This window comes from Anoplopoma fimbria, chromosome 20 (genome assembly GCF_027596085.1).
Source record: "Anoplopoma fimbria isolate UVic2021 breed Golden Eagle Sablefish chromosome 20, Afim_UVic_2022, whole genome shotgun sequence".
Lineage (NCBI taxonomy): Eukaryota > Metazoa > Chordata > Actinopteri > Perciformes > Anoplopomatidae > Anoplopoma > Anoplopoma fimbria.
Window position 1 is genome coordinate 1,849,647 of NC_072468.1, and position 13,353 is coordinate 1,862,999.

At 38.6% G+C, this 13,353-nt stretch overlaps 1 protein-coding gene across 1 annotated transcript; it reads left to right on the forward strand.

The window, feature by feature from the left end:
• Positions 1 to 8,178: 8,178 nt before the first annotated feature.
• Positions 8,179 to 11,605, forward strand: igflr1 (IGF-like family receptor 1). The gene is made up of 8 exons (XM_054622333.1): positions 8,179 to 8,278; positions 8,354 to 8,549; positions 8,735 to 8,762; positions 8,849 to 8,899; positions 9,345 to 9,435; positions 9,536 to 9,616; positions 9,833 to 9,937; positions 10,150 to 11,605. Exons 1-8 carry the CDS (start codon positions 8,179 to 8,181, stop codon positions 10,473 to 10,475), a joined length of 978 nt encoding a protein of 325 aa, XP_054478308.1. The 3' UTR covers positions 10,476 to 11,605.
• Positions 11,606 to 13,353: the final 1,748 nt, after the last annotated feature.

Consider the following 13,353-nt stretch of genomic DNA (forward strand, 5'->3'; position numbering starts at 1 on the left):
AGTTCTACAGGGGTAAGGCTGCCGCACACATTTCAGATGTTTGTCTGGGAAAACTTATAAAGCCTTAGAATTAGGCATGACGCCAAAGGCAAACGTACGTGCAGTGTAGAAATGACTAGTAATCCGTTATGTGCAGACGGACGTGAATCACATTTAGCTGTTTTGAAACCACTGGATTTGCCAACTTTCTGGAACAGATCACTACGTTCCTTCTGACAAAGATTTTGAAAGAAGATTCAGATTTCTAGAGAACAAAGTCATGTGGTCACAATTATTCACCTGTTCTGACTCAAGACCGAGAGCCACGGCAGTGAATGTAATGCAACAATGTGTTCTTGATGGGCCTACTTTTAGTTAGTCCTTGGTTAATACTTTTTCCATCTTGTCGTAGTTGTACAATGCAGACTGTAGTTTCTTTAGCTAGGCAATATTTTTTTATTAGTTTATTATGTGTCGCTTAGTTGTGTTGGTCTTTGCGGTAAGAACCATTACATCTCCAGCGGTCCAAGGAAAATAGTGAAACTACACACCTGTGTCTATTTATTATGTGATTGTGAGGCGTGATCCATCTCTAACGTGTTATTTACTGCCCCCTTGTGTGCATGGCATACTAATGCCCTCAAAATATGAATCACCATCAAACACTTCTCTTCTCTCAGACATGAGCAGCTGGAATTGACATTGAGGGCTTGATTTTTACCATTTGAACCATATGAAAAAAAAATTCAAACAACATGAAATTGGCATGCTGTATTTGACTGACTATGTATTGGGACATACTAAGTCTTTATAGTACGGTAATGGGTATGGAACGCACAGATTAGGCTCAAGAGCCAGGTCTGTGGAGGATCAATTATCAATCGCTGCACAGTTTTAAGGTTACCTCAGACACTAGATTTGTGTCTGATTTGATCCCAACTTGCTCTGACATCATGCACACAAGGGCAACGATTACCACATAAGATCACATCAGCTGCAGTTTTAAGAGCCAGGTACTGCAGTTGCTCTCCAACAACTGCAAGCATTGGCTTTACTTTTCAGAGCCGGAGGTTGATGACCGGTGCAAGACCCAGGGCATGATGGGAAACACCTGGCTGTCGCCTGATCAATGAAACGATTGGCTCTTAGTTTTTGACAACAACTACCATGTTTTGTAGAAAGTCAAAATGTATGTATAATTGTAATATTCAACACTAGAATAGTTAATAATTAGTCTCATGTAGTGAAATGAAGGTTTAATCAAAAAACATTGTGTGGTTGATATCAATAAAGGTTATTTATTTAAAACGTATTAAAACAAGCAGCAAAATATTTTATGATGGCAGACATAAAAAGACCAAAGGATAGCAAACAAATATAAAAAAATCCAATCATGGTCTGCAAATTAAAAGTAGTCCACAGATCAGATATAACAGGATGTAACCATTTTTGTGACTTCCTGAATGTTAAAGGCTGCCTGAAACTGTCCAACTTGACTCCAGCTTTTGTGATATTGCACTCTGCTGCTGCCACCTGCTATGGTCCGTTTTCCAGGCGAGGCCAGTTCATCTTGAACAAACCTAATGTCTCTAGGTCGTTTTCGAGTAAATTCCAGCTGTGTCTATATTACCTTCTGGTGGCTGAATTGTTGTACTTTATTCATAATAAAGGCTTTGGCCTTCAATACAGTGACGAGGTGTCCACATAGACCAATGTGCTATGGTTTTCTTTGAAATGGAAAATATATAGAGTTCTGATTTAGTTATGTTTTTAAATCAAAGCCAAAACAGTTTAAGGGGAATTAACACCTAGAGGGTCATGTAAATTAAATTCAATGAGTTTTACAGTTTCCATGCTTCTACTAAAATCTCTCTAACTTTGTTAAATACACTATTCATTTTAAGCATGTCCGTTTTGATCAGGGGCCAGAGCCAGAGACGTAGGGTTTAAGTTTTGTATTTTTGAGAAAATTGTCTCAGCAATGGACAAAAACTATAAATGCTGCGTTTCCTGAAACCTCATTTTTTAAATGCTGTGTATTATGAAGCAGTGTGATGTTTTCTGCTTTGTGAAATTAACTGTTTGGCATTTTGGGAACTAGATTTATACTAACCACTCCCACATCTGTATGGTAAAAGATGGTCAGCTTTGTTTAGCAAAACCCAATTAGGGGAAACAGCTAGCTTGGCTCTATCAAAGTGTAAAGAAATCATGCCAGTCCATTTCTTTACAACGAGCAGTCACCACTAGGCATCACAGCTGGCTGCCTGCGCTGCTACCAGTCAAGAGATATTCTCACAGAACCATCTCTTCAACAGTAAATCACACTCTTGGTTTATGTACAGAATGAACAAACAGCATATATAAAGGGATGGGGATGGGGCATTGTATCCCATGCTGTGCTTATTATAACAGCTACTGTGAGTGTTTTTTTACTTGTTTATCTCTCAGGCTACTTATAGGCTGCCCTACCTTATTTGTGAAGGTTATCAGGGCTGTATGCAGCCTGAAATGAATACTTGCAGATGCTGAGATAATTATCGCCAGCAAAACAAATTGGGGTAAAGCAACAAAATTTTCTATTTACAGTTGATTTTCTCCTTAAAATATGTCAGTACAATCTTTTCATTTCACTCTCGGCAAGTAAGTGATATACATATATCCCAAAATGTCAAACAATTCCTTTTTTTAACATGTTTTGTCCAATATTATTGTGCTTTGCTCCTCAGGCTCACACTAATACATGGACTTTCCAGAACAGCCTCTGACAAAACAGGATGAAGGATTTCCTGTCAAGTGAGTGAGAGACATTTAATATCCTGTTTTCTGCCTTCAGCCTTGTCTCAATGATCATGGTCACTCTAACGAATATAGCAATCTCCCAAGGAATACACAGTTGACTGTACTGAGAGAAAAAAGTTATGGATAAATGTATCTCCAAATGTTTATGTAAATAGGCGGTAATTGCGTAGTACAATTGACAAATGATTGGATGTAAACCACTGTCCTCATGCTTTTTCTGTTTGAAAACCCCAGCCAAAACAGTGAGGGTGACTTGGAATTCTTCCTTGTGGTGCTAAAATAAAATGAAAATATGCTTCTTCAGCAGACCTTGAGGTGAACAGTTCTCCTTTGATTAAACCACATAAGAAAAATCCCAATGACAATGGATTAAGTGTCATTTTTCAATGCTGTGAGCATTGCCATACAAATACGTACTGGAGCAGAAGCATAAATTTAGGTCTATTAAAACAAATTGTGTGTTGCAATATACCACTGAGCTTAGTAAGAAAATATTTTAGGTAACCCTTGATACTGTATATCTGCTTCACGTATGTAATGTCTGCTTCTTTGTCTCTCTTTGACTACTACTATTATTGATTACTCACTTGTGGCCTCAATGATTTCCTCCAAGATATCCATTATCTCAAACGTTTGTCATCGAAGCTGCTGCTGGCCCAGTTTCCAGAGTGGACTATTATAGTCAATATAGTCCACCAGGAAGAGTCGAACCGACCGAGTTTCATAATTAAGGTCAATCTCCGTCTGCTCAAGTGGCAAGAACTCACCGTCAGCTGTTTGGCGGGACTTGATCAACTTTGCAGGGACTGTTGCATATACCATGTGGCTACCAGACGCAACTTCAAACACAACTGGTTATCACGGTTGACAATAACAGTCACCTCGGAAGGAAGCATTGAAGAAGTAGAGCCCAGCAAACATGAACCAGATGGTGATGTAGCACAACATGAATACAACAAGAAACCAGCGGTTACTGGAGTTCCACAAAAGAGATCCAGATGTCAGACAGCTCTCTGGGGTTGGTTACACTCACTTTTCAGAAGTTTACTCTGGGCTTTAGCCAGGCTCTGCACCTCTCTAGTGCTGGATATGTTTTTGTGTACAGGTGAGATCGGAGTGCTGTGGAGGGGACTGTCAATGACACTAAGGGGGTTGGTGCTTACCATGTTAGACAGACTGAAGACATGGCGAGGGTAGCGTGAGCACAGTGTTGTTCTCTCTCAGTGAGCAGATACTCAGTGTCAGTGAGACCGCATGTGGCTAGCTCTGGAAAAGTCCCTGGCATGTTGTTGTTGTTAAAAGGAAGAGGCGAGTCTGTGTCTCTCTGGAAATAGGAAAGGAGTAATGCATTTCACTTTCTCCTCCCTCACACAGTTTTGAACTTGAGTGCATTCAAGTTCAGTATCACCAGATTTATTTTCCTTAGTTGTTTTCATTTTCTTCAATTTCAATGGCATATTCTTGACTTTAAAAAAAAATGGTTGTGAGATTGTTTTATCCAGCATATGTTTTCAAGGTCAAGAATGAACTTTCAATCTCAAATTTCAAAGCCGACAAGAAGTATTTAATGTGTTTAGAAAAATGAAAATTTGAACATCTACAATTCCATCACATGTTGCCTCAGTTGCTCTGCAGGCTGCACAGACATTCTTTGTAGGGACCTACAAAAAAAAAAATCTGGCTTACATTTTTTACTCAGCTATCACACTAAATTTCCTCTCCTGAAGCTGTTGAATGGACAACCATGATAGATTTTGGTTGGGAGAGTATGGACGTTTGCCATCCCATTGTCCTATCCTAGGTGATCACCCCATTGCTCTTATGCCCCTTGTGAATCAAGGAGACTCTCTGGTCTCACAGTCATAGTCTATTTTTCACAGCAGGATACATTCAAAGACTAAAAAAAACTTGCAGCTGGGCATTCTGGATCATCTGAATGTCTGTGCATTGATTTATGATCTGAGGACATAAAGGAAGACTGTCACAGACGATGTATAACACATGCCAGAAAGACTCTGCTCTGAATCCCTTATATGCACCTTTAAACAAACATTCAGACAAACTAAAAAGGAATGTTTGGAGATACTCCACTTAAAGCTTGAGTTCCACCAAATAAATGAGCAGACTACTGATGTGTCTGCTAATGAGTAAACTGACATTTAAAGGTCAGCCTGCAAAAACAGTTTTGCATTGAGCCAAACACGGACGTCAGCATTCAACCTGCTCACAATGACAATGCTAACATGCCGATGTTAAGCAGGTATGATGTTAATGCCATGTTTGCCGTCTTAGTTTAGCATGCGAACATTTGCTAGATAGCAATAAACACAAATTAGAGAGGAGGGTGACAAATTTGACCTGATGAGGGCGCTAAAGGAAAAGTAATTGGATCACCAAGGATATTAAATATTTTAGTTTGGACTAAAGATTTGATAATTGCTGGAATGTGGAACGTGACACCTGGTATAAAGACAAACTGGCAGAAGGGAACACAAATACACCTGAAAGGGAAGAATAATGAGCAACAGGTGGAACACAACAGCAGGAAGTGAAGTTTTCTGAAACTATAGAAGGGTACATCTAAATAAAACAGGAAACATGAATTAATGGCAATTAAAAACTTAAACTAAGGAGTGGAGCGGGACACCGTAATCTCAGGCTCAGATTTTGAACACTTGTTTTGTTTTGTTTTTTTAATTCTAGCCCTTGTGAGTACCCCCACATTATGGACGTGCAATACTAAATAACTGGAGTTACCCTTTAAATGCATGTGCAAAATATTTCCATGTACCTCAGTCAGTAGGGACTCCTCCCTTAAGATTGAAGCAGGTTAAGCTACAAATTAAAATAATTTTGATTAGTTAATTATGATTGATTTTACAATTACTGATGGCTGAAAATATTTTTCAAAATATATTCATATATTTCAATGGAGCCAGTTTTATTCCATTTTAGGAAAAAAAATTACTTTGTTGAGCATACTGTGACAGCATAATAGATGTTATTTACTGAAAACTAATAAGTCAGCACAGTAATTAACCATAGTCACTGTCTTGTGGTCATTGCGACATGAATTCAGCGGTCCACTGTTTCACAACTTCATGCTATCAGAATTCATACTCATCCAGAAATTGCACTTCTGAATTATCTCACAACCCTATAATCCTCATCAGTGTTTGCTTCAGACCATGATTTTTAACGTCTCTGTGATCCAAATGTGAAATATCAAAAATAAGTTTGCTCTGTAAATACCTGACACACAAATGTTATCCTTGTGTCTTCATGATTCATAGTGTTTGTGAAAACAGTATCAACATGATGGCAAACAGGAAACCACAACCTGCTCTTACCTGCCACCTAGATAATGTGAATTTAAAGAACAACACATGCATACCTCAGATCTCAACTCACCCTATAAAAAATAGAAAATAACGATTTGGAACTGTTGGACATCATACAGTAAATTAAATATGGTCCCTAGTCTTCAAAGATCTAAAGCAGGCATTTAAGGATTAAATAACAGATATAAAACAGCATGGATTGGCCACACACAAAAAACACCATACAAAACCAAGACTTAAGCTTATTCAAATTACTATTTACTTATGGACAGTGGAATTTAGGAAGCCTACGCATTCCTTCTGATGACAAGAGTTTATATTCTTAAAGTACATGTTTAACCACTTAAATAATAAATAAATAAATTCCAACTCCCCAAACATCTCCTTTAAATGTTGGAGGCCAAGACCACTGATTTCCTCTGCTCCTCTCACCAAATTCAGAATATTGGATTTTAATTTCACCATTAGGTTGCCAAAACAGACCCTGATACCGTTACAGAGACAATGCAAGCGATGGTCTGCAGATATGAATATGTTGATATAGAATAGGACTGGAATTGCATTGCTAGGAAAAACTTGTAGACATTACTTCATTTATTTCCAGTTCACTTTCGTAAGACATTATGGTTGGTCATGTTTGTTGATGTCATCTGTATGTCGAAAACTCGAAAAATTTTAACCATATTTACTTACTCTGGATGCTGACAGGGTGAGTTGACTCAACAGGAGATGGACCAATGAGTATTTTATTGGGCAAAGCACTTTTATTTCCCCTTTCAGTAGATGCATGCTATTACGCCTTCATCAGATGGATCAGTTTGACTATGAACGGTAAACCAAATTACTGACATTGTAAATCTTATAATACAGAATAATACTTAGAATATCCACAACCAACAACATCTCAATTTTAAACCAAGCAATCGGCCTCATGTCCAGCATTCTTTTTAACATGTCATAGCAGGGGAAATACAGGGGTAATGGATTAAATGAATAATGGTCCCATTCTATTTAGTGTGTCACAGCCAGTGGACCAGCCTGCATAATACCTGGAACAGGGTCATAATTAATGTTATGAACTACACATACCCTATCATGTCAAAAAGGCTGTTGAAGTACAGAGAAGCTCACTGGGTGAGACCAGACAGTATTACTTACGTCATGGCTTTGAAGGTCCCATGTCTAAGCGGAGATGATATAATCAGGGGTTTTCCTCAGACTTGAGAAAAACCTCCCAAGAAATGACAGGCTACAGCTGTTTATGCAGGCAGAGAAGTAGCCTTCTCATCACAATGAATACATTACATTACATTACATTACATTACATTACAGTCATTTAGCAGACGCTTTTATCCAAAGCGACTTACAGGAAGTGTATTCAACATAGGTATTCATGAGAACTACTAGTCACTAGAGGTCATAAGTGCATCTCCTTTCTTAAACAAGCATCTTAAAGCATAAACCAGAGCAAAAGTATAGTGCAGAGGCAAATTACTACGAAAACAATAATTGCAACAGACTAATACGAATATAATAAGTGCTACAAACTACTACGAATAGGATAAGTGCAGTAAACAAATACGAATACAATAAGTGCAACAAACTAATATGAATACAATAAGTGCTAAGTGGAAGGCTCAGGGTAGTACTTCATGAAGAGGAGAGTTTTCAGCCTGCAGCGATGTGCAGCATCAGAAGCTGTGACCAGGTCGATCGGCCGCAGCGTTGGGCGGGGGTGTAGGCCTGGAGATAGGAAGGAGCTGTTTCTTGTTGCACCAGAGTCTTAAACTGGATGCGAGCTCTTACAATGAGCCAGTGTAGAGAACAGAATAAACTGAACTTCATGTGTAAAACAGGTGAAGTAAAAAGAAAAGGAAGCCAAGATAAGAAGTGTGGTGTTAAACCCATACAGAGATGACATTTTAGAGTCATGCCCTTCAGCCCTATAGAGCCCTAATTAGCTGCTGTGAGCTGTTTGTGTAGGAGTAGATGTGGGAGGGGCCGTCGTGCCTTTTAGTTGTAGGTTCTGAAGTGTTTTACTCGCAGTTCAGCAACAATGGGACACTCTGAAAAATGCCCAGATCTGACAACCTTCTGGAATAATAAAACTTCAACATGTATGCCTTGTACCGAAAAGAAAGTTGTCATAAAGCCAGGTCAGTGATCCAGATTATTTTTCTCTTCCATCCTTTATTGTATTGTATTGTATTATATTATATTGTTGCTGTTAGGATATGGATTCAGTCCTAACTGTGGCTATGCGGATGATGGAGGGAGACATGAGCCCACAACCATCAGGTGCAAAGCCAACTCCACCTTTAATGATGGCAGCAGAGGGTTCTGTCAGCCTTGTGCCGCATGTCCGTCCGGGTTCACCGTCTCCAGCCCGTGTAGCACGACTTCTAACACCCAGTGCCAGGATGCAGGGTGAGAAAGCATGCTCATTTATCCTGGATGGAAATGCAAAAAAGGTCAAACAAAGTAAATGTGTAGTTTGCACTTCATAGTGTAGTCTGTGGTGAAGTTATGTTAGAAATAGCACACTGACCTAAACAAGTAAAGACTTTTTATGCAAAGTGTGTTCAGTCGCAATGTTTTCTGAGTTTCTGCAGACGTGGGACGACCGGAGATCCTGTCACAGTGAGTGGGTTGTGAGCATTTTTATTTTATTTTTTACTGTTGTTTTTAACTGGTGTACATGAGCCCAGTTCATCTCTCTTCCGCAGGAACCAACAACGTGGCAGCAGGATCCAGGTTCCTTCGGGGAGGCAACACAGGTAATCCACATCCCCATCACTGGTTATCTTTAACTGCAGACGAAATACAGACGAACTGCTGGTGCACCGATGATGCTGATTGGCTTAGTAGGAAATTAACCCACGTTTAAACTTCCCGTGACGTCATGGTATGAAGTAAAAAAAAAAAAAAAAATTCTAAGCACAATTTTAAAATATTCATTAACCTATCATCTTTTCATTTGCTCACAGTTGTTCCGAAAAAAAACCCATACATTAGCTTGCATTTCATTTTCTTTTTTACATTAATGTCTGCTTGATATGACAGCAACAACATTGCCCATACTGGAGGTTGTATGGGCTCAAAGCATAAAGTTGAACTGAAACAGGAACATGGTTTTGGTTCAACATGACAGATGCTTTTGGTGTTTGATCGGTCATAGATTACTTTTCATCCGACCTTCAAAGCATTTCATTTCATATTCAGACAAACCAAGGATCCAGCTTCAAACCAAATGCAGCAACTATACTAACCCCCCCCTACCCAGATCAGGCTGGTCATGATGTAGCCGTACTATGTGAGTAAAATAACTCTAGATTATGGAGCAAGAACTCATTTCTTGCATATTATTATTATAATTTTACCAGAACTTTTTTTTCTCTCGTCTATCTTTGCAGGGGCAGTTCCACTTGTCATCATAATTTCCATCGTGCTTGTTGGGGTGTGTGCTTTTCTAATCTGCATGAAGCGGAAAAGAGGTTTGCATATTTAAAGCTACGCTTTTACACACAGAAAAATGAGCAAAAAAGGAAAAAAGGCCCTCTGTGGACATGACTCAGACTGGGAAACCTCACAAAAGCTGTCCACTGTATTTATTCATGGAGTAAATGTATTATTATTCTCCTGGACTGTAATTATACTGGGCTGGTTCTGGCATTGATTATATTTGTCTCTCATGCTTCGGTTCAACACAGGTCAGCATCCAGTTTTGAGTTTCCGCAGAAGTTCATCATACATCACTGCAGGGTTCTCTCCCCTGCCTGCTTCATCTGGTAACAATGATCTGGAGCACATTCTGAGTGAGTGAAACTATACTGTAATTGCTAAATGTTCTGCGTAAACCGTAGGTGATCTTGATCTGCTGGAACAGCCTTAACAATGAGATTAAGCCCAGACTGAACAGCAGCCAGTCTACGTTATTATTGGACCATGCATAACACAAATTTAACTGAACTAGTGCAATGCATTGGGTAAAAAGATGCATTTGACACCCTAGAACTTTCCTCTGTAGGTCCCAGCATCCTGTCAGCGCCTTTACAGACAATGCTGGACAACCTGGACGTTTTGGAAGAGCTGGTGATTTTGTTGGATCCAGAAAGCCAAGGAGTAAAGAACACCAAACATCTGGCGTCTCATTGCTCCTTCCCGGCCACCTGGATTACTTACACCTACTCAATGAAGGACAGTAAGAGCCCTCTGAAGGCAGTGTTGGAGGGGGTCACCAGCAGGTACCCCGACTGGACAGTAGGGCACCTGGCTAAGATTCTGAAAAGTATGGAGCGCAACGATGCCATCGCTGTTCTCGCCAAACTTGGACTGAATGTGATGCAAGTGTAACATTTTGACTGCAAAAGCCTTTAACATCAGGTTTAGGACTGCAGATGTTTGCCTTTTTTTGATCTTTTTTTTTTTTTTTTACAAGATTCACACTCTATTGGCTATTTAACCAATACCAGCAATGGACAAAGAAATTACGAAAAAGAAGGCTTCCAGAGCAGATCAGTAGTAACACAAAGGAGATATATAGGGAGAGTGGTTCAATGCAGAGGAGACATGTTTTTTTAAAGGGGTAAATAAAGTGAACCATAGAGTAAACAGGTAGTGATTTCAGACACAGCCATGGACATGTATCAGATAGAACGATCTAATGGAAGATATTATCAAGCTGCATTATGAGACGTGTGGGATCCAATGTTTTTGGGGCTTGACAGTTAATAGAGACTAAAAGTCAGAATATGTCATTCTTTGCTGTTTCAAGTACCTTCATTTGTCTACATATTGAGCTGATGAAATGTCATATGTCTGCATTTAACCACTCGTTTTCTTTCCTTTTTTAACAATATTTTTTACATAAATCTTATTACATTTAAGCACATAATGAAATACAAATATTAGCGTAATGAAGAGTTATTCAACAGTTATTTTTTTTTTGTAAAGCCTTTTGTAATATTCACAGGACATACAAAAAAAAAGGACCACTTTATAAGAGAAGGTGAAACCAGTCATGTAAAGCAGGAGTCTATAACCACATTAGCCTTGAACCAGCAGCTGGAGTTTCTTACATTTGATTGTGATTAAACTTGGCCTTTTAAAAACGACGTGTGAGGCAGCCAGTATGTATCCGTCCTGGTCTGCTGTGAGCTACATTATTGTTCTGTGCTATATCTGTACTGCTTTTCAGCAGAAGTTGAAAACTAAAAAAAGGTTTGAAACCACACTTGGTAAGGCTTAAACCTCACTGAGTGAGGAGGAAGCAGGGGAGATGTCATGCTGCACTCCCAAGTGTTAAAAAATGCTAAAATATGTGCATGTAATCCAATCAATTTAGAAGCATAACATATAACTCAGAGCAACATAATGTATTTGGACTTTATTCTTGCATTATCACAACTGCCTCTTGAATATTATGACTTTTGCTTTTTTTTTTTCTAACAGTGTCCCTAAAACTCTGTTCTACAAAAGCTTTGCCTCATTTGATTAGTTTTTTTACTTTTACCTTTCATAATAAAAAATGGAATTTGTTCAAACATCTTAACATCTTTATTAAGCAAATAACATTATAAATAAAAAAAAGTGCATAGAAAAATTAAACAGGTTTAGAAATATGTATACAAATATTTACAAACCCAGGGTTTATTTGTACATGGTAACAAAGACGTAAATTTAAAGATCACATATTTTCTCATTTGTATGTCTTTTACACTTACTTTAAAATAACCCTACTATATATTTATATATATATATATATAGATTTATATATATATATGTGTGTATATATAACATACAGCTTTCTTAACAGATTCTGGGAGAGATGGTCATGATAACTTCAGGTTTTGACTAGTGCTTTCATCCTTCATTACAAACACACCCACGCACAAAAAAATGACAAAAACAGATGCACTCACACACACACACACACACACACACACACACACACACACACACACACACACACACACACACACACACACACACACACACACACACACACACACACACACACACACACACACACACACACACACACACACACACACACACACACACACCAGCTCTGCAGGACTTTAAAACCAAGCTACTCTTAAATTATCATCCTCTCTTTTTGCATCAGTATTCCCAAACATCTGTGTGAACAGCTGAGGTAGAATCCTTGCAATGGGTTGGGAGTGACTCTGCTCTTGTTGTCAGCTAGATGAGTGACACAAGTTAATCTGGGCTCCATCCCAGTGATTGGACATGCAAGAAAGAAAGGTGATTAAGATCAAGACAAAAACATGATGGAACATTTGCCCCATGAAGGGTGAGGAAGAAAAAGAGAAAAGGGGTGTGGAAAAAAAGATGATCATGGGCTTGGGGGAGGCAAACAGTGCTCACTTTACTCCTGTGGCTGATTCTAAGATCGTCAGTAATCTACTGGAACAAAAAATAAAATGAAAATGATTCTTTAAAAATACCTGCTTTAGACCAATTTCTGTCATAAAGGCTTACATGCATGACACAACTGCCCCAAAAGAAAATTCAAGTAAATTAGTGAAACAAAAGGACATCAGCTGAAAACAGTACAAAAGATACAAACGGGGGAGATCTCCTTATAAACTAGACAGTCACCGTTTATACAAAGCACATCCTTTTTACCATTAAAAATATAAATCGAAAACATGAATAAATAGAACTACCAATTTGAACAGTGTGTGAATTAGAATAGTCTCATCAATGACGGCACTGAACATCGACTAAGAACAACAATTAAACATTATTTCAAAAAGGTGCTGAGTGCATTCTCTCAGTTCCTTTTCAGACTGCATGTTTTCTGCAACGTCTAGGAAGTCTGTGCACCGAGCGCTCAACAAGCTCGGTGCAGGAGGTGAATACACACACACACACTCAGTGGCGATGCTTTATGCCAGTGCTCTCCCTGATTAAGAGATAAACTGTAGCAGGTTTCACAAAGATGAAGATCATTTTTTTTTTTTGATGGTTGTTTATGTGCAACTGTAGGGCAGCAACATCTTATTGCAATAGGTGATGAGCATCTGGCATGACAGTAATAAAATATATACTTAAAAAACTGATATTCACCACAACTCTTCAATTTTGGCTTGGGTAGTGTTTGCTACATACACTGTACATTAAAGAGAAAAACACGCCTTAAAGACAAGTTCCTGTCTTTATAAATATGACACTATGTTGCCTACTGAAACTGTTACATTGTTAT

Bases quoted from the DNA above. Each gene is read 5' to 3' on its own strand.
- igflr1 (XM_054622333.1), top strand. From the start codon at position 8,179: ATGGGACACTCTGAAAAATGCCCAGATCTGACAACCTTCTGGAATAAT. The intron at 8,900-9,344 runs GTAATCCACATC...TTTCATATTCAG, and splicing joins CCTTCGGGGAGGCAACACAG to ACAAACCAAGGATCCAGCTT. The intron at 9,617-9,832 runs GTTTGCATATTT...GGTTCAACACAG, and splicing joins CTGCATGAAGCGGAAAAGAG to GTCAGCATCCAGTTTTGAGT.